This window comes from Lasiosphaeria miniovina (assembly GCF_030549165.1).
Source record: "Lasiosphaeria miniovina strain SMH2392-1A chromosome Unknown B0T26scaffold_1, whole genome shotgun sequence".
NCBI lineage: Eukaryota > Fungi > Ascomycota > Sordariomycetes > Sordariales > Lasiosphaeriaceae > Lasiosphaeria > Lasiosphaeria miniovina.
Window position 1 is genome coordinate 2,390,384 of NW_026848220.1, and position 20,627 is coordinate 2,411,010.

Genomic DNA, 20,627 nt, shown 5'->3' on the forward strand with positions numbered 1-20,627 from the left:
GGAGAACGGCAAATCATGTTTGGTATTTTGGCCCGCGGACTTGCTCCCTCACGACTGCCCGCAAGCGCGTGTGTTGGTGTACGGATACGATACCAAGATCACAAGATATACGAGCGTGAGTGGCGACTTTCGAACAACTATACCGAGAACGACGGCCAACTAGAGCGGCAAATCAAGAATCTGTCTAAAGGCTTGCCGGAAAAAACAGCGAGCGGGGATGGGCCACGGGATGGGGATATCGAGCTTGAATCAGTGTGCGCCGGAGCAGAGTCTGTAAACCTGGAGCACGGCGAGACCAGAATCGTCCAAGTCATCCACGAATCAGTGCGTGGCTTGTCTAACTCGGACTCTGCGGAGGACTCTGAAGGAGGAGTGCAGCTAGGTGGTCCGACCTACTGCATGACTGTTGGTAGAATGGAAGAAATGGGGTTGGCAAGTCCAGTCGATACTTCAATATTATGCCAAGATGCGAGAATGGAAAACGACCTGTCGCGACAAGCAGGGTTGTGCTTTAGAGGATTCGGGAGTTAAAAGAAATAGAACGATGAAAATTAATGCCCAATACCCTAGAAACTCTACAAAGCTCGCCATTAATTACAGGTTATTTATCGTGTCGTGTCGGTTGTGAGTGCTATTGCAGCTGATGAGGATGGGAGCTATTGAGAATGGAAGCGACAGGGGTGGTGTCTTAGTGCACTAATGCCTTACACGCACTTTTATCTGGGTTGAAGATAATGGAATATCGACCCACATCAGACCCATTCTGCCATTGGGCAAGAAGGACCATGCCGCCACTTCAATATTTGGTCTCATCTCCGTCTCGGGGCAGGTACCAAGACAGTCAGTCATCAGAGGACAAGCACAAAGGATAGCAGCATCCTCCGTGACATCTAACTATGCATTAGAATGTGATTGCAGACGACGGTAACACTCAACTAAAACCCGAGAAAACTTAGGGGCCTTCCCAATCAATGCAGTGAACGCATCGTTAACATTGCAAAGTGTGCTTGTTACGCCCAAGTCGGTTGCGTCTGGAATTCGCTTGGGTGCGCGTCCCGCCGCATGGAAAGCGCGACCTAATACCAGAGGTCAAGGAATGAGGAGCGGCATACTACAATGGCCGACCTCCTCTACGAACTGCTCTCACAACAATCGGGGGCGCCATCGGCAAAGGCCACAGCCGCAGCCGCAGATCCAAGCGCGTTAGAGTATCTCACAACGCTTGCCTCCCGACCCCTGGCCGCTCTCCAAGAAACTGAACCGCAAGCGCTCGCACATGCATCACACGGACTCCTGCTCTCGCTGCAGTCGCTCTCAAAGAGATCCCATAAACAAGTCATTGAATCGGCCGCCCATCATGCCACGCTCCGCACCACGTTGCCCGGGCTGGCGGCTAGCACCGCCGAGCTACGAAATGCCATACCCCGGCTCGACAGCGAGGCAGTGCGCTTCTCAACAACATACAACAAGAGTGGCGACAACGAGGTACTTGCCCGCCGGAAGAAAGCCCTCCTTCTCTCGCGCAATGTCGAGCGGCTCGTCGACGTCTTAGAGCTGCCGACGTTGCTGTCGACATCCATTTCGACGGCACCCGTCAACTACTCGTCCGCTCTTGACCTCAACGGCCACATCCGCCGCCTGCACTCCCTCTATCCGGCCTCTCCCCTCGTGACGGCCATATCCGCACAAGCCGATGATGCCATGCACTCCATGGCCGCAAACCTGATCATCTCACTGAAGTCCCCGGGACTCAAGCTGGCCGCGTCGCTACGGACCATCAGCTGGCTACGGCGCGTGCTTCCCGATCTGGAGTCGGCGGGAGCGCCGGGCAAGGGCCACGACTCGCAAGAGCGGGTGCTGGGCGCGCTCTTCCTTGTCTGTCGGCTGGCAACGCTCATGTCGATGCTCGACGCGCTAGAGCCGCTCCGCGATCTAGCAGACCAGGAAAAGACGCGCCAGAAAACGATTGGTGCTGGCAACGCCTGGTCAGGCGGCCAGCAGACGGAACGCTACCTCAAGCGCTACATTGAGATATTCCGCGAGCAAAGCTTCGCCATTGTGTCGATGTTTAGAAGCATATTTCCTACAACAGCAACGACAGCCACGGACGGCCCAGCAAAAACACCACACAGCCAAGACGCGCTCGAGCCGATGCCGTCGGCGCTGGCCACGTTTCCACTGTACCTAGTGGAGATGCTACTAGAGGCGCTACGGCTGTATCTTCCGACGGTAAAAGATCAAGCTTCCAGAGATAGCCTGCTTACCCAGGTCTTGTACTGCGCGGGGAGTTTGGGCCGGCTGGGAGGCGACTTTGGTTTGTTCCTGGCAGCACTTGATGTCGGCGCCGAGGCTGAGGATGAATGGGTTGGAGTCATCAAGCGCCATCGGGCTCTAGCTGGACGGCTCGAGTCCATTGTCGGGGACCAAAAGAAAGGAGTAACAGCCTAGAGAAAAACATAGCTATTGGGGGGCACGGAGCTTCCCGGCCGAAATTCACGAATCCTATCATGAGCCTAGATTGTTCACGTTGACGAGGCAATTTTGCTCGAAATACCGGGCACTACGTAGTGCGGAGAAAAAGAACTCCGTGTCTTGGCTCTTCATTTGTGACTCTTCATGAAACTTCGGTGTGGATGGAAGTTTTCGGAGCCATCACCTCGGGTCAAGCCGGGCTCCCAAATCCGCTCGCTCCGGCAGCCACGGGAACCGGGGTAAGGTAGAGTAGTGAGTGGGGCCGAATTCCCTTAGTGTCATAGCGCCCAGAAAAAGAAAGTCGGCCGCCGTTCAATGCCGTCATAAGACCAACCGCGGTTTCTCAACTGCAGAGAGCTTCTCTTTGCCTCGCCACAATCTAGAGTACAGCACCTTTCCCCACGAACCCGATACACAATTGCAACTGCGAAACAAACGAAGGGACAAGCAACCGCCAAATGGGCTCCTAGCTTTATAGATATTGCCTCTAATCCACGAACCCAGAAACTGCCATGGACAGTTCCAAGTCCACCAACCCAATAATAGACCTCTACAAGCTGCACACACACAAGCTCTAAGACCTACCTCCCGCGCCGACGACAATCTTTCCCTATTAGCCTGCTACGACCGAGCTCGGGTGTCCACCCTATACGCATCTCCTTACCAACTCGCAACAATAGTGCAGCAACAGAGGGCGAGACAGCTGGAGGACGGGAGCGCGTGACCTCCAACATACCAATAACAATAATCTCGAACCCACTGCGCAGCCATGTCCAATGGCTCACCGACGGTGCGTTCGAAGTCGTGTACGTTTTACCTCCTTTCACTCCTCCGCCCAAGACGGCAAAGAGATTTTACTAACGATATCCGCACAGCCTTCCACTTCGCAGCCGGCCTCGGGTCCGGCGTCCTCTCGGCGGTGCTTCTACAGCCGATCGATCTACTCAAGACACGAGTGCAGCAAGGCGGTAGGGCAGGAAGAGGGAGCGGCGTTACAGGCTTGTCCGGTGGCCTCGGCAGCATTAGCACTGGGGGACACACGCTGAGTGCGGCCATCGCGGAGCTGCGGGCGTCGTCGGCGCATCTCATACCCGCGCTATGGCGCGGGGCGCTGCCGTCGGCGCTGCGCACCGGCTTTGGGTCCGCCATCTATTTCAGCAGCCTCAACGCGATCCGGCAGAACGTCGCGCGTGCACGACTGCCCGTTCTGACCGACACTGCCAGTCTGGCAGCAACTGGCTCGTCGTCGTCGTCCCTCCCGAAACTCTCCAACACGGGCAACCTCGCCGCGGGCGCCGTGGCCCGCTCACTCGCCGGCTTTGTGCTGATGCCATTGACGGTGCTGAAAGTGCGCTATGAGAGTAGCATGTACGCCTACACATCGCTGGCGGGCGCCGCGCGAGACATGGCGCGCGCCGAGGGACTGCGCGGGTTCTTCGCGGGGTTCGGGGCTACGGCGATTCGAGACGCACCCTACGCCGGTCTGTACGTGCTGTTTTACGAGCAGAGCAAGCGGCGGCTGAGCGCCCTCTACGGTGGGACAACGAGCTCAAGTGACGGGACGGCAACAGAAACTCCCCGTCCACAAGCTATGGGCGTGTCCCGCGCAGCGGGCATCAACTTCGCGTCGGGCGCCGTGTCCGGGATAGTTTGCAGCATCATCTCGAACCCGTTCGACGCCGTCAAGACGCGCATCCAACTGCAGCCGGGCGCATACCGCAACCTCGTGCAGGCCGGGCGCCGCCTGGTGGCCGAGGAAGGGTTCCGCGCCCTGTGGGACGGCCTCGCCCTGCGCATGAGCCGCAAGGCCCTCAGCTCCGCCCTGGCCTGGACCGTCTACGAGGAGCTGATCCGCCGCGCAGAGGTCACCTGGAGCGACCGCACCGCGCAGAGGAGTCTGTGATATGTATCTGTGTACGAGTGTATGATTTAAAGCCTGTCTCGTTGTATAATTAAACCGAAACTCAGCATCACCTAACCCAACCTAACCTAACAAGCGTATGCCCCGCAGAAGGGGAGGGAGAGAGAATAGCCAGTCTTGTCTGTCTGGCAGACAAACAGACAGATAATTTGGCATGTATTAAAACAAAAATGACTCGAGCCATATTAATCTTTAGCTGCCTAGTCCGCTGCTACCTCTGGCTTGAGGGAATAGACACGGCCATAGATACCCTGTCGGTATAAAAACGATTAAAGAAAAATGGCAATTTTAAAAAGCAAATAACACAAAGTTCATTCTTCGGATCGGCCTTCTCCTTGACTACCTACTCAGACCTACTTAATTATTCCAGATCTTCTAATCACGCCACGCATCAAAGCTAACAGCTCAGAGGAGCCGTCAGGTTAGGCATTGTCTGCTGCCGTAGGACTTACTTTTGTAGCACAAGAGCATCTTCCAGTCGCAGCTCTGTGCTTAAAGTCGTGCTAGCATCCTTCACTCGCAAATGGGTCTAGTAACGTAAAACTATATAGCCGCACTCATCCTTCCGGATCTTGTTCGGAATGTCAGTTTAATCCCAAACCTAAGCCTAGAGAAACCAGAGAGATAGCTTATAACTAGTAGCTATAATTACACACGGAAACGAGCTTTCGTACTCGCCAGCAGGAAGTTACAAGCAGACTGTAGAAATATATGAAACGTCAAGACTTTCGTGATGTCATCGTCATCGTGCAGCATATCCGGAGGCCGGGCCAAGTGTTAACTAATGATAATGATTGGATGCGTATAGAGATGTTTCGGAAAACTCAAGGTGCCTGAAGATTAAAAGAACAGATTGACATCGAGAGCGTCGAGAACGTTGAGGAAAGCGAAACTTCTCTTAATCATCTAACCATAACGCCGATCTGTGGACGTGATTTTAGGCGAATCTGCAGCCAATGCTGTTCTATCGAGTATACTCGAAAACCTAAATCATCGCTCACACTAGTGCTATACGAAGTACTATGCATGTCCGGCTCAGAAAGACTCTTAATCACGCTCACTCAGACAAGAGGGACCGAGAGATAAGCGAACAGATAAATACCTCGACTCGTAGAAAGCTAGAGCAAAAGCGAAAATAAACGACAAAAACATCATGGTTTCATGCATCTCATACCACCGTATTCGATCAGTCTCCAAATACCCCCGCCCTATCCTCACCCACGTTTTCCGCTCCTCTCCCCTTCATCCCCGTCTCTCGTGAGTCAACCCTTCCATCCTATCCTCCCATTGCGGCGAGAACATGGCAAAATACGCGCTTAGCATCGAATCTGAAAAAACCAAGCAAGACTAAGCAAGACCAAGTATCCAAGCCCAGGACCGGCATGTACATTTATCGGGTGAAAGGAAGAAATAGACAGGAGAAAAGAAAAGGAGGGGAGTGTCCGAGGTCTCAAATGCACAACGTTGTGAGGGGGGAGAACGTGGCACGTGATACGGTCATGAGGATTCTCTAGTTGTTCCCGTGGCAGTCAACAAGGGAAGAACAAGGACCCAAAAAAAGAAAAAAGAAAAGAAAGGCTGTGAAGCCTCTTGATCATGCCGGACGGGCGCCCGCAAGATACATCAGAAGACCAGGCGACTTGCTACGGCGGCGGCTGTGGCTGGTCTTGCGCACCCATTCGTACTTGTCATCGTCGCTGCTCTTGTCCTTGATCTTGAGGACAACATCTTTCTCACGCTTCTGCGTGACGACGCGGATCCGGCGCGTATGCTCCCACAGCATGGCTTGCTCCTGCTCGGGAACCCAGCGCTTAATCAGGATGTAACCCGGCTCCTTTGAACGACTGTCAGCGGTTGCTCTCCTGCAGGAACCCCCCCCCCCCCAAAAAAAAAGGAGAAAAACTTACAGCATCGTACTCCCAGTCGAGCTTGTAGAAATGCAACGTCTCGATGTCCAAGTGTCGCAGCGACATGCGCGTGTAGGTTGGGCGGGCAACCGATTTGCCCCTCTCCTCCTCCTCCTCCTCCTCCTTCTTCCTCTTGATTTTCTTGTTCTCGAGGATGGCAGCGATCTCCTTCTCGTCAAGGCCAGACTTGATCAGGTGCTCCTGGAGGCGGCGCTGGTATTCCTTGTCGGCTGCCTCCTTCTCCTTCTTCTCCTTCTCCTGGCGCTCGAGCTCCTTGGCCTTGTATGCGGCAATGGCATCTTCGGCCTCCTTCTTCTTGCGCTCCTCCTCCTCCCGTCGCTTCTTGTCCTCCTCAAGTTTCTTCAGCTCTATTTCGCGTCGGATCCGTTCCTCCTCATGCTTCTTGTCTTCGGCCTTACGGATCGCCTCCAACTCAGCTTTGGCACGGCGGAGCTGTTCCTCCTCCTTGTACTCTCGCTCTAGTCTTTCATCCTCGTCATGGCGCTTGCGACGTTCCAGCTCGGCCTTGGCACGGCGGAGGTCTTCCTCCTCCCTGCGTTGCTTCTCGCTTTTATCCTCTTCATTTTGGCGCCTAATCCGGGAAAGTTCTTCCTTGGCTTGCCGCGCCTCGGAGTCCGCCTTGTACTTCTCGTCAAGCTTGCGGATCTCCTCCTCCTGACGGTAGTGGCCCAGCTCAGTCCGGGCACGGACCAGTTCAACCTCCTCCTTGTAGTACCTGTCGGCGGCTGCCTGCTCGTCTTGCTTTTGGCGCGTGAGCTGCAGGTTTTTCAGCTGCTCGCGTGTCCTCTCCAGCTCCCACTTATCCTTGGCATCGTCAATGTAGCTGTGCGAACTTGACGAGCGGCGGCTATGGACCCTGCTATGCGAGCGATGGCCGTGGCCGTGGCCATGACGATGCCTGGACACATGCGACGACTCATCTGACGAGTATTCCGAGTCAGAATGCTCGAAGCGGTTTTGGATATTGTGGATCACCACGGGAGCGACCTGGGCGGGGGGGCCCTGGGGCGGGGTGGACCGTCGCTCCCGCGACCTGGAGCGGGTGGTGACGACGGTGCGCTCAGGCTGGAGGTAGCTGGGCCCGGGGTTGTAGTAGCCCGTGGGCCGCGTGTCACGGACGTCCCTGGTGACGGTCTGGATGTAATGGGGGTTTGGAGGCGGGGGAGGAGGACCTCGACGGGGACCGGGAGAACGGTCACGGGCCATGACACGACGGACGCGGACGTCGATCGACTCGTCGTCGCTGTAGTCGTAGGAGCTAGACATTGCTGCTGCGGTGGAGGAGAGGACGAGACGGAGACAGGGCGACGCTAAAGAGGTAAGTCTCGCGAGATCTCACTCGGCCCGGTATTACCGTCTGACTGATAAGACCAGGGGTGATCGGCTAAGAAGCTTGATCAAGAGAAGACAGACAGACAGAGAGTCCAGTCTATACAGAGAGGGTCAAGAGGTATACCGTTGGGGCCCAGATCACTTGAGTTGGGGGCCTGGTCTGGTTTAGAGCAGACTCTGTCGGCCTGGAAGGTGAAGGTGGTAGAGGCACGGAGGGGTCAGGAGGAATGGTAAGCCGGGCCAACAGAGCGGGGTGTGACCCACCATTTATTCGGCGCTGCGGCGGGCGGTCAGGCCTGGGGAGGGAGCGAGAGGAGGGCATGGCAGGGGGTGTGGAGGGGGAGGGCAAGGAGGGCAGCCGGGCAGCAGGGCAGTAGGGTCCCAGCAGAGAGGGCTGCATGAAGTGCGCGCACACCAAAACGAGGGATACCTCCTACCAGGCAAGTCGGACAAGCCAGAGAGAGGTAACCTAGGACGGGAGGGAAAGAAGACTGGAAACTGGAAGTAGCACAGTGCGGCACAGGCGGAGCGTGCCAGTTGCCGCAGTACCAGCAAGGTATCGAGACGCCGATGAGGGGCACTGTGCCGCCCAGCCCCACGGGCGAGGTGAGCCCCGTCGAGGTATCGTGCCTCCGGGGGGACGAGGGGTGGCCAAGTTGCGTAGCGTGAGCACAACTTCCCACAGTGGCCAGCGCTGGTTGGCCAGGAAGCGGATGCCTGTTCGTCGAGAGACGGACGGGTAGGTGAAGTGGGAAGGGAGGGGAGGGGGGGGGGGACGCCCAGCGCTCGATCGCGGCATCATTGCTGGTAATTACCAGCTAACACCGCGGCATCGACTGGACTGACGGCTTTTCGTCTGGCAGCCCAGTCGTTGGGGCTGGAAACGGTAACTGAAGCCCAGCCCAGCCCAGCCCACCCGCCCGGCACAACTGAGTCGCCAAAGTTGTCCATGTTAAGGCACTCGTACTAGGTAAGGGCATGGGGTAACTGAGGTGATACGGGGACAAAATCAAGACAGCTGGCTGGGATGCGCTGACGAAACAAGCTGAGCCGGGCCTGCCCTATGTGTGGGCTTGTCCAGACCTTCCTCCCATCGCATCGCGTCGCATCGCATCACATCGCATAGGGCCATCGGGAGGGGACCTTCACACCACACCGTGGCCACGAGAATCCATGACGCCAATTTCGACCATGGGGGACCATGGCTGCCATGTGCGATGGTTTGTACCGGACTACGGAGAGATGGACAGTCCTCCATCGCAAAACACGACGAACGACACCACGGAACCGGCTGCCGCTGGGATCGAGCCGCCGCAAGAAGCCAACGCACGAACTGAATCTGATAAAACCCGTTGCGTAGGGCTAAGTGAGGGGTTGGTCTGACAAGGGCAAACCTTGATCAAGCGCGGGCGCGGGGATCACTGCCTTTCATTTAAAAGACCCACACGGCTTCTGACCACTGAGGGCGCTTGAGGCTGGCTGACGGAGCCGACTTGGGAAGGCAGTTGCGCCGTCGCAGGGCACGCAGCAAGTAGCTGCAGCACTTAATTCACACAGTATGCACTATTATGTTCCGCGTATTTGCCCATTTCTCATCGGTCGAGTACATACAGAGTACGGTAAGTTTGCAAGCCCGGTAATTCTTATTCCCTAGTGCTCTACTAGAGAGGCAAGTTTACAATCTCCTCCAAGAGTCTAAACAGCCACTCTCACCGGTTATCGGCCGAGTTTATAGACTATACCGGTGTCTATACTAACGACCTTTCCTAGATATAGCCACGGGCTTCCAAATATAGCCCGGCTAGGGGTACCTCGCAAATGCCCCAGGCCGCGCTTTGGGCGGCAGCCCAAACACTTGGGAGACCCAGTCAGCTGCCAGCCGCACAAAACTCTGCTGTAGTATCCGTATCTATAGTGTAGAAGGATTCCCTGGCCTTACTTCCAAGGCTCCCGGCATGATCCACATTAGCAGCTGTGTGGCGTGGGACAAGAATAGAAGCTTACAGGCGATGGTGACAAAGAAACCCCCTCGGTTTATTCATACCTCCATTTTAAGCTCATTCCCCGGCAAGGCAAGTCTCAGGGTAGAGAGTGTTTCGGTCACGTAGGTCTCGTAGCTACCAAGCTTTATCTCAGTTCGCTGCGAAGTGTACATACATAGTATTCCTGCAGTGTAAAGAGTATTTGGGTTCGATCAGCTTCCAGCTACCTCTTCGTTGGGTCAGCGCTCCGCGCCGTCAACACCCGCGTCGGGCTGTTCCGTTTCCACACACACATTTATCCCGGTTGGTATCAACATTTGGGGCCGTGACAAGGGGACCTAGGGCACTTCTTCACAGTATCAACGGTGGGGAATCCTCTTATGATGGATAGGGTGTAAGACGAAGAGACCAAAGTTGCTTGTCAGAGTTAGACAATATAGCCTAGAATCCTACAGAACTATTCCCCCCGCTTCCCTTGAGCATCCGCTCAATGTGCTCTTGGCTGTTCTTGGCCGTCGTCTCGAGGTAATGCAACCTCTTGCCCATCGCCTCCACTTCCCCCTCCATCTCCTTCATCGACGAGCCCAGCTTATCCTGCAGCTCGGGGACGGGCACGGCGACGAACCTGTAGCGAGAACTCGGGCATCAGGACACAAACTCTCTTCCTTGCATCGGGGTGGTGAAAGGGGGAAAATGAGGAGCAGAGAGATGCGGGGCACGCATATTGGGCACAAGCAAACAGGAGTGCCATATCGACAACGACTGGCCGACCGAGTAGTGGTAGGGACACAGCCGAGTGTGTGAGTCAGAGGTAAGGCACAAAGGGGGAGGAAGAAGAAGAAGAAGAAAAAAGGGGGGGAAAAGTAAACACCCACATCTTGCCGACGCCTTCGTACGCGGCCGTGTCGGGCGGCAACGTCGAGATCTCACTCCGGGTGAGCTGGACCAGTCGCATCTCGCGCTGCTTCGACGACAACTGCGTGCGGACGAGGCTAATCTGCTGCTGTGCCGCCATAGCCTGCGACTCAATCTCCTTCACCAGCTATACAGTAATACATGAGTAACGTCGAGTTAGTTTTCGGTTCGCCCCTACCTGCCTCACCCCAGACTTTGGTCTCTCTTTGCATCACGACATGAGAGAGAGAATGAGACGGGGGGGATAAGATTAAGGTGTTGATGCCTGACTGCATTCCATTCTGTCGGCCCGTAGTTTCGTACCTTCTGTAACGCCTCGTTTGATATCGACATCTTGTCAGGTTCCCTGTTGCAAGGGGGTGGGTAGTGGTGTAGGTGCGGAATTTCTTTTTCTCTTTCGCCTCCTGCAGTGTCCTGAGATTAGAAACTAAGTAGAAGGCGTTTTGAAAGCTTGTAATCACCACGTTGTGGCAAAAGACGGAACGTTGTCGGCGTGTGCAATCGGCAAGTAATCACGCGTTGTGGGTTTCGGCTTGGAGAGGCCCCAAGGCTCCCCGTCCCAAATCTGGAAGTTTTCGCTCATTGGAAATTTAGGCTTTCCCGCACCTGTCGCCACAGTGCCAAACCCCGCCAATGCAACACATGGCCGCTTCTCACCTACGCGAGTGTAGATTAGCAAAAGTGTAGATTAGCAGCGAATCAAATTCGGCATAGCCGACCAGTCAAAAACGGCAGCCCCGACAGCGACACAGGAATTCCAAAAAAGCAGCCGCGACTGTCCTTCGTCCTGGCTGTTAGTAGCATTAATTAATAGCTTTGAAATTTGGTCTCTAACAGAGTGCCCACGCACCTGCTGCTTTTCTGGGAATGAAAGGGTTCAGGGCGATGCTCGTCAGGTCCGCCGCCAGCTTCAGCTTGCGATGGACGTTTCATTGACCAAGACAAGCGCTTACTTACTTGGGTGAGAGATAAGATGCGTACGGCAGGCCATGCACGGCATTACTACTTAGCACTGGGCTGAACAGATGAACAAAAAGACTGCCCAATACCGCCCTCCTTCAAGTTTTTTACAAGCAGATATCGTTGATGCATGTCATCGGCACAACCCCCGTTCTCCACACGCTAGTTTGCGCCTCCCGTTCTCCGTCTCGGGATTTGACCGTCGCTTTGAGCTGCCTTTCCCATCCTACTTGGGATTATACATTAAAGACTACATACAACCTGCAGTAAGTCAAAGGCGAGCCAATTTGAACCCACACGAGTGTTGTCACTCCCGACAAAGCCTTCAGCAGTCTCCCAACAGCCTCCCACCCTCTCCATTGGGACGGACGGGAGCTGCTGTATAGGCCTTGAGCCGCATCTCACTGCGTCTTCTTTGACTGCGCCCGAGAACCTCTAGCCGGCTGGGGGACGATCTGTGGTATGGAATACAGTGAGTCCCACTGCAGCCTGAACTCCCTCTCCTTGCCGTCCAGTAAGATGCCCAAATACAGCCTCTGCAGGATCAAGTAATATGCTGTTACACGAACAAGTTAGTGGCCCGGCTTGAGGTTGCAAAAGTAGGTGAGCACAGAGAGTCTCGGGGACAGGGCGAAAAGAGTCAGAGTCAAGAAAGGGGAGAAGAGGAATGTGGCTGATGCGTACCACCTGCGTTCAAGACATTTTTGTTAGCATCATTGGTTCACCCCAAGGTCTTATTAATTATGGAGTAGGTGGCGAGGCTCGCTGGCTCTGTCTCTCTCACCTAAGCCCGTCAGAATGTGCCACCAGCCATGTCCCTCAAGAAGCGCCGCCCACGGGAGCAGCACTTGGTTTCTTGCTGTAACGAGGTAGCGGCAGAATATGTTGTCCATGTTCCAAATAAAGAAGCCTCCCAGGAACAAGAATAGGCCTGGACGGTGTGTCAGCTTCTTGTTCTTCCTCTCGGTTTCTCTCGCAAGACAGACGAGAGAAGGGATCGTGAACGAACCTGTGAGAGAAAATGCCCACAGCTCCCGCATCATGCGGCCGCAGCCGTCGGGATTCCGCTTCTTCAGGGCTGGCCGCAGCTGAGCCTCCATGAGGTAGTAGCCCCAGAAGGTACCCCCAGCGGACAGCAGACCGTATGCCACCTGATGGAACACCGCGTCCTTGGCGTATAGGTAGTAGATCTGCACGCAACAGATAGTCGTCAGTCAACAGTCTCACTTGCAATATCAAGGGAGCCCAATATGCCTAGTAGCTCGGGGTGTACGGTAGGGAAGCCATCATGAGCCGGGAGCCTGCAAGTAACGAACCGTGATGATAGCAGCGGCCCCGAAGAAACCGGCTCCCACCAGAATCCTGCCCCTCGGGGATTTGCCGTGAGAGAATGTATTGGAGCACAAGATACAAACTGTGTATATCATAGGCAGCTCATCGGCTAGCTGCATAGAGTCTGTGAGCCACACAAAATGGGTAAGCAGGCAAAAGCACCAACTACGGGCACGAAAAGAGAACCAAGAGGCTAAGTGGAGGGGGGGGGAGGGGGATCTAACACCACAAGGTTGTATGAAATGCCATGGAGCCCATGCCGACTGTCATGTAACCCAGGAAGGCCAAGATGAAGACACGCGGGTGGCCATGGCGGATGACATTGCGCAGGCCCTTGACTCCGAGATAGAGAAATACCAAGTTGGTGAGGGTGTTCACGACCTCGGCGATATAGTAGGTAACGTTGTAGTCCTGTGTGTTTTGAGTTCGAGCGTGTAAGCTTGTTCGTCCGAGCCAACCAGGGAGAGCAAAGTAAAATTCAGGGGGAGCCACACGGCACGAGTTATAAGACAGGGTAAAAATAATTTCATGGACATCCTTCACGCCCAACGGCAGGCATTTCACATACCTCTTCACACCAGTTCAAAGTTGACGTCTGCTCCCCCCAGAACCCGTCCCGGGGTTCGCGGTACGGGATCTGCAACGCCGACACTGCCGATGCCATGTCGGGGCGGCCTTCAAAAGTTCTTCCCCGGCGGGACCGAAGTACGGCGCCTCGCAGAAACAGAAAACCGGAAGTGGGGCTCCTCTAAACAATCTAGGGCGGCTTGTGAGTTTTTCTCTGAATATTTCTTCTTGGTGTGGCGGTTTCGTTTTCACTTTTCGAGAGTGACCTGTTTGAGGCCGGGCAAGTGGTCTGCGGCCAAGTTCGCACGGAGAAGAGAATGGGCCAGGTGCGTGGTAGGTAGTTGCCTCAGTCGGATGTGGTCGCTGTTTCGGTCCGGTTTATAAGTTTGACAACCTCCCGTCCGAAGTACGTGCACAGGTGAAAGTGATAGATCTTGAAACCAACACTAGCTTTATACGCCGGCTGCCTGGGATTTATCCAACACTGGAGCAGTGGGAGAGGATGCTGGTTTCGTTAGAAGAGGAACAACACCATGTGCGGCGTGAGGGTAAAGGGGTTTAGGAGTTGCAAGCTCGTGAAAAAGGACGCCGGGTGAGAGAGCCTTGCCTACTTCCAGTTGCGCCAAGATCTACCGACAAGGGTTGCGTTGATTCACAGTGATTGTTGTTGCGCTACGGCAGCAATACACGCATAAAGACCATTAGGTAGCCAATCCGCGTAAATATGGAAGTTTCCACCCATCTATGCCGTAGGTGGGTAGGTAGGTAACAGTACCCGTGGACCTTCGTCGGGCATGTTCCAATGCTTCGTCGAAAATTACCGCGACTGTGCCGCTGTACGAGGTTCTGGTTAGCGGCCTGGGCGACAATGAAACAACGAAACAGCCGATCTGTAGCTTCTCGGCGTTTGGTGCCTCACGCCGGCTTGCATCTTCATTACGGTACTGTTATGCATCGTAAGAACCGGCTGCAGAGCTTGAGAGCCGAGTGCATCGACTAAAAAAGCCACTGGCACGTCCGGAGCAGCAAAGGAACTCGAAAGCTGCCAATGACGACCTACAATTCTATTGCTACTACGGATACGGATCCCGTGGAAGTGGAATTTGTGGATTGCCTAGAACGGCGGGCGGGCACTGACTTTACTTCGCTTTGCGTTTGCGCGTGCCGAATTGGTCCGTGCCTCGAGCTCCACACTCGCAGGAACAACTTAGCAATGCCGAAGTTGGATGCAATTCAATCAAGACAGGGCTGTGGTACAGTACGATCCCGTACAGTATTACTAGTACAGTACACCCCAAAACTCGGCAGGGGTTACACCTGCTGACGGTTGGGTTGCCTGACCCGTACCAGGTGTCAGGGCCTGGAATACGAGGCTTAGCTGCTGGGCCGTTGGACCAGGACGGCGTCATGCTCTCAGGACAGCTGTTCTCGGTTGGGATTCTTTGAAGCTATACGGGGTCGGCTTATGCTGATTGATTCGGCATGCCTTATCTGGTCCACTAATACTGCAGTGGACTTCAAAACAGAACCGCAGCCAACTTGTTAGTCGAGGGAGGCTAACAACGGCACAACACTCGCCAAAAATTGATCCTTGAGATTTGTTTCTTTCTCTCGGACTTGTTTCCTAGAGCAGGCCAACGCGACGACAACCTATCACCACCGCGCCCGCGCCTCTTAAATGGATCAGATGTGACGACCAAACGCCCCTGCCTATAGTCATCCTTGCCCTTTTGATGGCCAGACGCCACCGTGTATCTGTTGCGGATTCAGTTTCGTCATCCAGCCATGGCGGCGCCGTCAAAACAGTCGTCGCGATGGGGCTCTTTTATTTCGCAAGCCGTGGCCGGTGTTGAGGCCCGTTTAGACAATATCCTTGCTGATGGCGAGGACGGTTCCGGCCAGCCGAGGGACCCAAAACTTGCGCCCGCATCGGGCCCAGCAGCGCCGGCCAAACAGAGTCCCGGTATGCTTGCGCCTCGAGCACCCTGTCCTCCTGAAAGCTTGGTCCTGGCTAACAGTTACCGATGCATGCAGGTCCCTCCAGAACCGCTTCATCATCTCGCACCAATGATCGCCTCCAAGAGAGGCTCGCCAGGGCCATGGCGGCCAAAGCCGCCGCACAAAACGCCGCTCCGAAGCCGCCCGATAGTCCGGCAGCCCGGACCTCCATATCCTCCCAGGCGAGTCCGCGCCAGAGCATCGACGCCCCGAGCCGCGCCTCGACCGAGAGTCTAGACCGGCCGAGCCCGATCACGAAAGAGGCCGCAAAGGAGATATCTTCTGCGCGGGCTTCCGAAGAAATCGCGAGAAAATCCCAAGTTACTCCCGCTATTGAGGCCAGCCAAACACGTGGCTCGGCCGACAGAGAGGATCGAGCACAAGAGGGGCTGCCTGTTGAGGCCAATGGCGCGCAAACCCTACCGGAGCTTCTGGTTCCAATAACCACCCCCCCAGAAAGCGCACCAGTCATGGAGATGAGGATAGAACCTACCCCTGAATTGGAGCCTCAGCCAGATTCAAACGAGGATGGTGAAGAGGAGCGGGTCAAAGACGAGGCCACACCAGCCGAAGATGCACAGCTCCAGCACCAGGAAGAGGTGCATGGTTACGTAGAACGCATAGACGCTCTAGAGGCGAAGCTGCATTTTCTCGCACGGGAAGCAACAGACTCGGCAAGGAAAGCGGCCTTGGCCGCGCCACCTAGTAGCTTCGAGAAGAAGCTGGCAGAAAAGGACCAGCAGATTGCCCAGCTGATGGAGGAGGGCAAGAGTCTAGCCAGCACCGAGCAAAAGCACCGGACCATCATGAAGAGGCTCCGGTTGAAGATTGCCGACGATGAGAAGGAGCTGAACTCCCTCAAGGCGGTAAAAGAAAAATCAGATAAAGAAACAGAAAATCTGCGCAGGCAAGTCCGTCGAGTGGATGAGCTCGAGAAACTAAACGACGACATGCAGAAGCGGCTAGACCAGACACTGAGAGAACTCGGCGCACTGCGGCCCGAGATTCGGTCCAAGGACAGTATCATCGCCGAGCTTAAGACTCAGCTGCAAAAGGCGAGCGAGCAAGCGGAAGCCATGACGGCAAAGGTCAATGACCAAGCGCGCGACCAGGATCGTCGGAAAATCGCCGACCTCGAGGAGGCCGTGGCGGCCCTGCAGGTCGAAAAGAACCTGGTCGCCGACCGGGCCAGGATCCAGGCCAACGACCTGCGGGAGAAGGCCGAGCGTGCCAACGAGCGGGCGCGAGCGCTGGAGCTAGAGCTGAAGGCTGAGGCCCAGGTGATGGAGAGCAAGCTCGAGGCCATGCGCATCCGTGCAGAAGAGGCTTCATCGGGCGCCATTGGGGACTCGCAGGCCAAGCTGCTGAGACAGGTCGAGACGCTGCAGACGCAGTACTCGATTGCTAGCGAGAATTGGCAGGGGATAGAGGCGACGCTTCTAGCTAGGATAGGGAGCCTAGAAAAGGAGCGGGACGATGCTCTACAGCGCGAGTCTGACATGCGGAGAAAGGCTCGCGAGGCGGTAAGAATATTTCGTTTGTTGCTTCATATCTCGACACGCCCCGTATGCTAACTTGTTTAAAGGCCATCCGCGCCAAGCGCCAAGAAGAAGAGCTAGAGGAGACCAAGACGAAGCTTCCAAACATCCAAGAAGACGTCAAGTCGTACCAAGCACAGCTCGACTCGCTAAAAAGGCGAGCGGAGGAGGCCGAAGCGGCCCTGGCAAAATCAAGAGTGGAGCTGGAGAAGCAGAAACAGGCGTGGGAGGCAGATAAAGAAGACCGGCAATTACGGCAGCCCGCCGAACGCCGGTCTTGGCTAGAAGACCTACCTGGCGGATCGTTTCTAAAGAGCGACAGCCGGCCTGAGTCACCGCAGCTGCCAACCCCGCAGCGCACTTTCAGCACCGACTTCCTCGGAATCCAGAGCCTCACCTCTAAGGCCGTCCGTAAGGCGTCGGCGCCGTCGAGCAACAGCGACGCGGGCGCCGGCGGAGGCGAGAGCCGCAGCTTCAGCCGCCGCCCCTCGGCCCAACCGCTGACGCGCCCGCTCATGGCGCAGTCTGGCAGCGGCGGCGTCTTCAGCCCCATCACAGACTCGCTCCACACGACGCCGGCGATGGGCTACCCGCCCGACAGAGAGCCGCTGCACAGGGAGGACACGTTTGACAGCATGGAGACGTCGTCGACGTCGGCCCACCAGGTCCTGCAGGACATGATGTCAGTTTCGACGGTGGCGGCCGGGCCGTCGGTGCAGCTAGTAGAGCGCATGAGCGCGGCGATCCGGCGACTCGAGAGCGAGAAGGTGGCGGCACGCGAGGAACTCGCCCGCATCTCCAAGCAGCGCGACGAGGCACGCGCCGAGATCGTCGCCCTGATGCGCGAGGCCCAGGGCGGCAGGGAAGCGCTCAAGCGCGTCGCCGACCTCGAGGCCGAGGTCGCCGAGGTCAATGCCAGGTACGAGACCACGCTGGAGATGCTGGGCGAGAAGAGCGAGCTGGTCGACGAGCTCAGGGCCGACGTCCAGGACGTCAAGGCCATGTATAGGGATCTCGTCGAGCGCACCATCAAGTGATTATGATATCAATGTAGAAGAGAACGTACAGGAGGTGGCTAGGCAGTGACAGCTAGAAATAAAAGGAGTCTTCAAAAATTCGGAGGCCGGGGGACATACATCCATCCCTTTTTTTGTATTAGGAAATTCTTTTTTTATGTTGGGGAGACGAAGGAAGTAGGCGACAAGATGGATTTTTGGGCCTTTTACTTCTGTATACTATGCACACCATTGGGACCGGTTTAGTCTTTGCATTTGCTAGCTACGTGAGGAGGTAGATAGGCTAGGTACCTAAGGTAGGCAGATGGCCGGCTGACCACGTTGTCTAAAAAAGAAGAATACTTGAATGGCGGCGGTCAAGTAGCTGCTGCTAGTCCATCCACCCATCCGTCCATCTCGGATGTAAATAACATGTGTTTCTACCACCTCAACTCCTCCCCGTACCCGCGTTGTTGCCCCCCACACGGCAGGCCGCTTAGAAGTCTGGCTGGACAAGTGGGGAGAGGGCTGGAGTTAAATCGCGATCCCATCCCTTTCCGCCTCCCGCTCAATGAACTTGCGCACCTATATATATCGTGGGCATATCACATTGTTAGTGTCGAGTCTCTTGAGAGACTATAGGGTGGATGACAGGGTGGCGGGGTAACGGGGTGACTGAGTGACGGAGTGACGGGGTGACGGGATGAAATGTGGTAGAGAGGCGGAAAGTAACTCACGTCACTGTCCGGCGCAAGATCTAGAGCTAGACACCCGTCTGCGTCCTTCTTGTCCGTCGCGGCGCCTGCCTTGAGTAGTGCCACGGCCGTGTCGCCTGCATTATTTTGTTACTTGGTCAGCGTAGTCGTGACAGGAGAAGGGGGATAGGGGGTTGGCTGGACTTACCGCGCCCTTCGGCCACGGCGTGATGCAGCGCCGTATAGCCTGCGCTGTCCGTCGCGTCCAACGGGCTCCGGTTTTCTAGGAGTAGCTTCACCATTGGGACAGAACCTACGGCCGCGGCGCGATGAATCGGATACTGGCCGCGCTTGTCGCGCACGCGCGTCGAGGCGGGTGGCTTCTGCTCGAGGAGCTTGCGCGCTACGTCTAGGTTGTTCTTAGAGGCGAGAAAGTGCAGCGCCGTCTGTGTGGTGGTCAGTGGGTTGGTTTTGTTGACAGACAGGAAGGGCTGAGCTTGGAGGATAATGGTAGGCAAAGGGCTTGATTACCTGGCCGGTGTTATCTTTTTCCACCCAGAAAGAAAAACAAGTGTTAGCAGACGGCGGTTGGTACTGCTATGTGCAAAGGAGAGAAGGAGACAGACTGGTCTGGTTTACGTCTGCCCCCTTGGAGAGGAGTAGATCGATAATCTTGTCGCCGTCCTTGACACTCGCGGATATCATGAGCGGTGTCCATCCCATGTCATCCTTAGCTTGGTGTCAGTCGGATGCTTTGTGTGACCCGTGACGGGCAGAGGCTGTACCTGAGCATCAGGATCGAAGTCCTTCTGTTGGATTAGCAGGGTTGCGATCTCGGTCTGGTTCGAAGATGCCGCCCAGTGTATGGGGAGGCGTCCATCTTCATCCTTGAGACGGGCGAGCCTTGGATCCGCCTGCGTTGGTGGAAGGTCAGACCAGTAGGTAAACAGCGATAGATCCTCAGGATGTGTCTATGAGAGGCGATGAGGGTATTCACATTTAGGAGAGACTCGACGGCGGCCACTGTTGTATTGTAAGTAATGGGTTATAACAATTTAGTAAACGGTGAGAGAGAGGCAGGCGGGGAATCCATGGAATAGAGTTGAAGTAAGGTAGAAACAAACTCACGCCTGCCCTCGCGAGCGGCCGCGTGGATGGCGAACTTCGACTCTGCCGCCATATTGATAGCTCAGGTGCCGCCAAAATAAACCAACTTGAGAATATGAGAAATAGTTTTTTGTCGTGATTACCTGAAAGTGTCAACCTCCAACGTCATGTAAGTGATGCCTTCCGAGAAGCCTGGATTTAGTGGTTTGGCAAGGAGCCTCGCACTGTGCGGTTTGGTAGGCGGGCGAGCCGGTGCCGCGGGCTGGGCGCTGTCAAGCCTCACGCTAGCTGAAGCTTCAGCCACACCAACAGGGTGTATCGGGCCCAGAATTTTTTTGGAGGGCGCATCATCCCGGAAACAGAGGCTAAGGGTGTGATTCCTTGCCCTTCAGTGCGGCCTCAGTGCGCACTGAAGGCCATGAAATTTTATTTATCTTTTGCGCTAAGCCTAAATAGACTATAGATAACCCCACCACTAGCGCCAGTGCGGTCCAGTGCAAAATCAACATGTACCTCGTCTGAAATAGGAGATTAGCGGGTCTAGAACTGATTTTTCTGCCGCACTGGACCCTCAGTGCGCACTGGAGCTTGACCCTCTAGTGCGCTTTAGTACAACTTACAAAAAACATCACAACATGGCAATATCACACCAAAAAAAGAAGAGATGGGCAGCCATAGTAGCTGCCCATCTCGTCGCCCAGTCACGTAGGCGACGAGCTTGGCGGGGAGCAGCCCGCGAAATTATTCACCCTGGTAGTACAGCGAGAGCTGTCTCCTGGGCTTGCCAGCTACGAGAAGGCTCCCCAAAGCTATTCTACGAGCTTTTTCGCATGGACCAGGCTACCTTTCGGGAGTTGGCCTCATGGGTCAAAGACAATACCAGGA

The 20,627-nt window shown here is 55.5% G+C and overlaps 7 protein-coding genes across 7 annotated transcripts; 3 read left to right on the forward strand and 4 right to left on the reverse strand.

Moving 5' to 3' along the window:
• Positions 1–1,116: 1,116 nt before the first annotated feature.
• Positions 1,117–2,448, forward strand: B0T26DRAFT_633084 (Dor1-like family-domain-containing protein; the record flags this gene model as incomplete). Its single annotated transcript, XM_060436507.1, has 1 exon — positions 1,117–2,448. One exon carries the CDS (start codon positions 1,117–1,119, stop codon positions 2,446–2,448), a length of 1,332 nt encoding a protein of 443 aa, XP_060302478.1.
• Positions 2,449–3,241: 793 nt separating this feature from the next.
• On the forward strand, positions 3,242–4,375 carry B0T26DRAFT_745636 (mitochondrial carrier domain-containing protein; the record flags this gene model as incomplete). Its single annotated transcript, XM_060444591.1, has 2 exons — positions 3,242–3,278; positions 3,348–4,375. 2 exons carry the CDS (start codon positions 3,242–3,244, stop codon positions 4,373–4,375), a joined length of 1,065 nt encoding a protein of 354 aa, XP_060302479.1.
• A 1,612-nt stretch (positions 4,376–5,987) lies between these two features.
• B0T26DRAFT_736508 (uncharacterized protein) lies at positions 5,988–7,527 on the reverse strand (the record flags this gene model as incomplete). The annotated part of the gene is made up of 2 exons (XM_060443332.1): positions 5,988–6,227; positions 6,301–7,527. 2 exons carry the CDS (start codon positions 7,525–7,527, stop codon positions 5,988–5,990), a joined length of 1,467 nt encoding a protein of 488 aa, XP_060302480.1.
• Positions 7,528–10,076: 2,549 nt separating this feature from the next.
• Positions 10,077–10,883, reverse strand: B0T26DRAFT_633119 (Prefoldin; the record flags this gene model as incomplete). The annotated part of the gene is made up of 3 exons (XM_060436509.1): positions 10,077–10,260; positions 10,511–10,677; positions 10,854–10,883. The coding sequence occupies 3 exons, from the start codon at positions 10,881–10,883 to the stop codon at positions 10,077–10,079; spliced, it is 381 nt and encodes a 126-aa protein (XP_060302481.1).
• Positions 10,884–11,911: 1,028 nt separating this feature from the next.
• Positions 11,912–13,506, reverse strand: B0T26DRAFT_633791 (alkaline phytoceramidase; the record flags this gene model as incomplete). The annotated part of the gene is made up of 6 exons (XM_060436570.1): positions 11,912–12,066; positions 12,295–12,441; positions 12,520–12,700; positions 12,827–12,966; positions 13,067–13,253; positions 13,411–13,506. The coding sequence occupies 6 exons, from the start codon at positions 13,504–13,506 to the stop codon at positions 11,912–11,914; spliced, it is 906 nt and encodes a 301-aa protein (XP_060302482.1).
• A 1,519-nt stretch (positions 13,507–15,025) lies between these two features.
• On the forward strand, positions 15,026–18,177 carry B0T26DRAFT_28683 (TATA element modulatory factor 1 TATA binding-domain-containing protein). The gene is made up of 3 exons (XM_060434170.1): positions 15,026–15,372; positions 15,444–16,930; positions 16,993–18,177. Exons 1-3 carry the CDS (start codon positions 15,195–15,197, stop codon positions 17,980–17,982), a joined length of 2,655 nt encoding a protein of 884 aa, XP_060302483.1. The 5' UTR covers positions 15,026–15,194; the 3' UTR covers positions 17,983–18,177.
• Positions 18,178–18,474: 297 nt separating this feature from the next.
• On the reverse strand, positions 18,475–19,815 carry B0T26DRAFT_745641 (ankyrin repeat domain-containing protein; the record flags this gene model as incomplete). The annotated part of the gene is made up of 7 exons (XM_060444592.1): positions 18,475–18,525; positions 18,678–18,772; positions 18,844–19,081; positions 19,275–19,364; positions 19,421–19,549; positions 19,633–19,658; positions 19,764–19,815. 7 exons carry the CDS (start codon positions 19,813–19,815, stop codon positions 18,475–18,477), a joined length of 681 nt encoding a protein of 226 aa, XP_060302484.1.
• Between the last annotated feature and the right edge of the window lie 812 nt (positions 19,816–20,627).

Coding starts and splice junctions, on each gene's coding strand:
- B0T26DRAFT_28683 (XM_060434170.1), top strand. CDS start 15,195: ATGGCGGCGCCGTCAAAACAGTCGTCGCGATGGGGCTCTTTTATTTCG. Junction 15,373..15,443: donor GCCGGCCAAACAGAGTCCCG/GTATGCTTGCGC, acceptor CGATGCATGCAG/GTCCCTCCAGAACCGCTTCA. Junction 16,931..16,992: donor GGAGAAAGGCTCGCGAGGCG/GTAAGAATATTT, acceptor ACTTGTTTAAAG/GCCATCCGCGCCAAGCGCCA.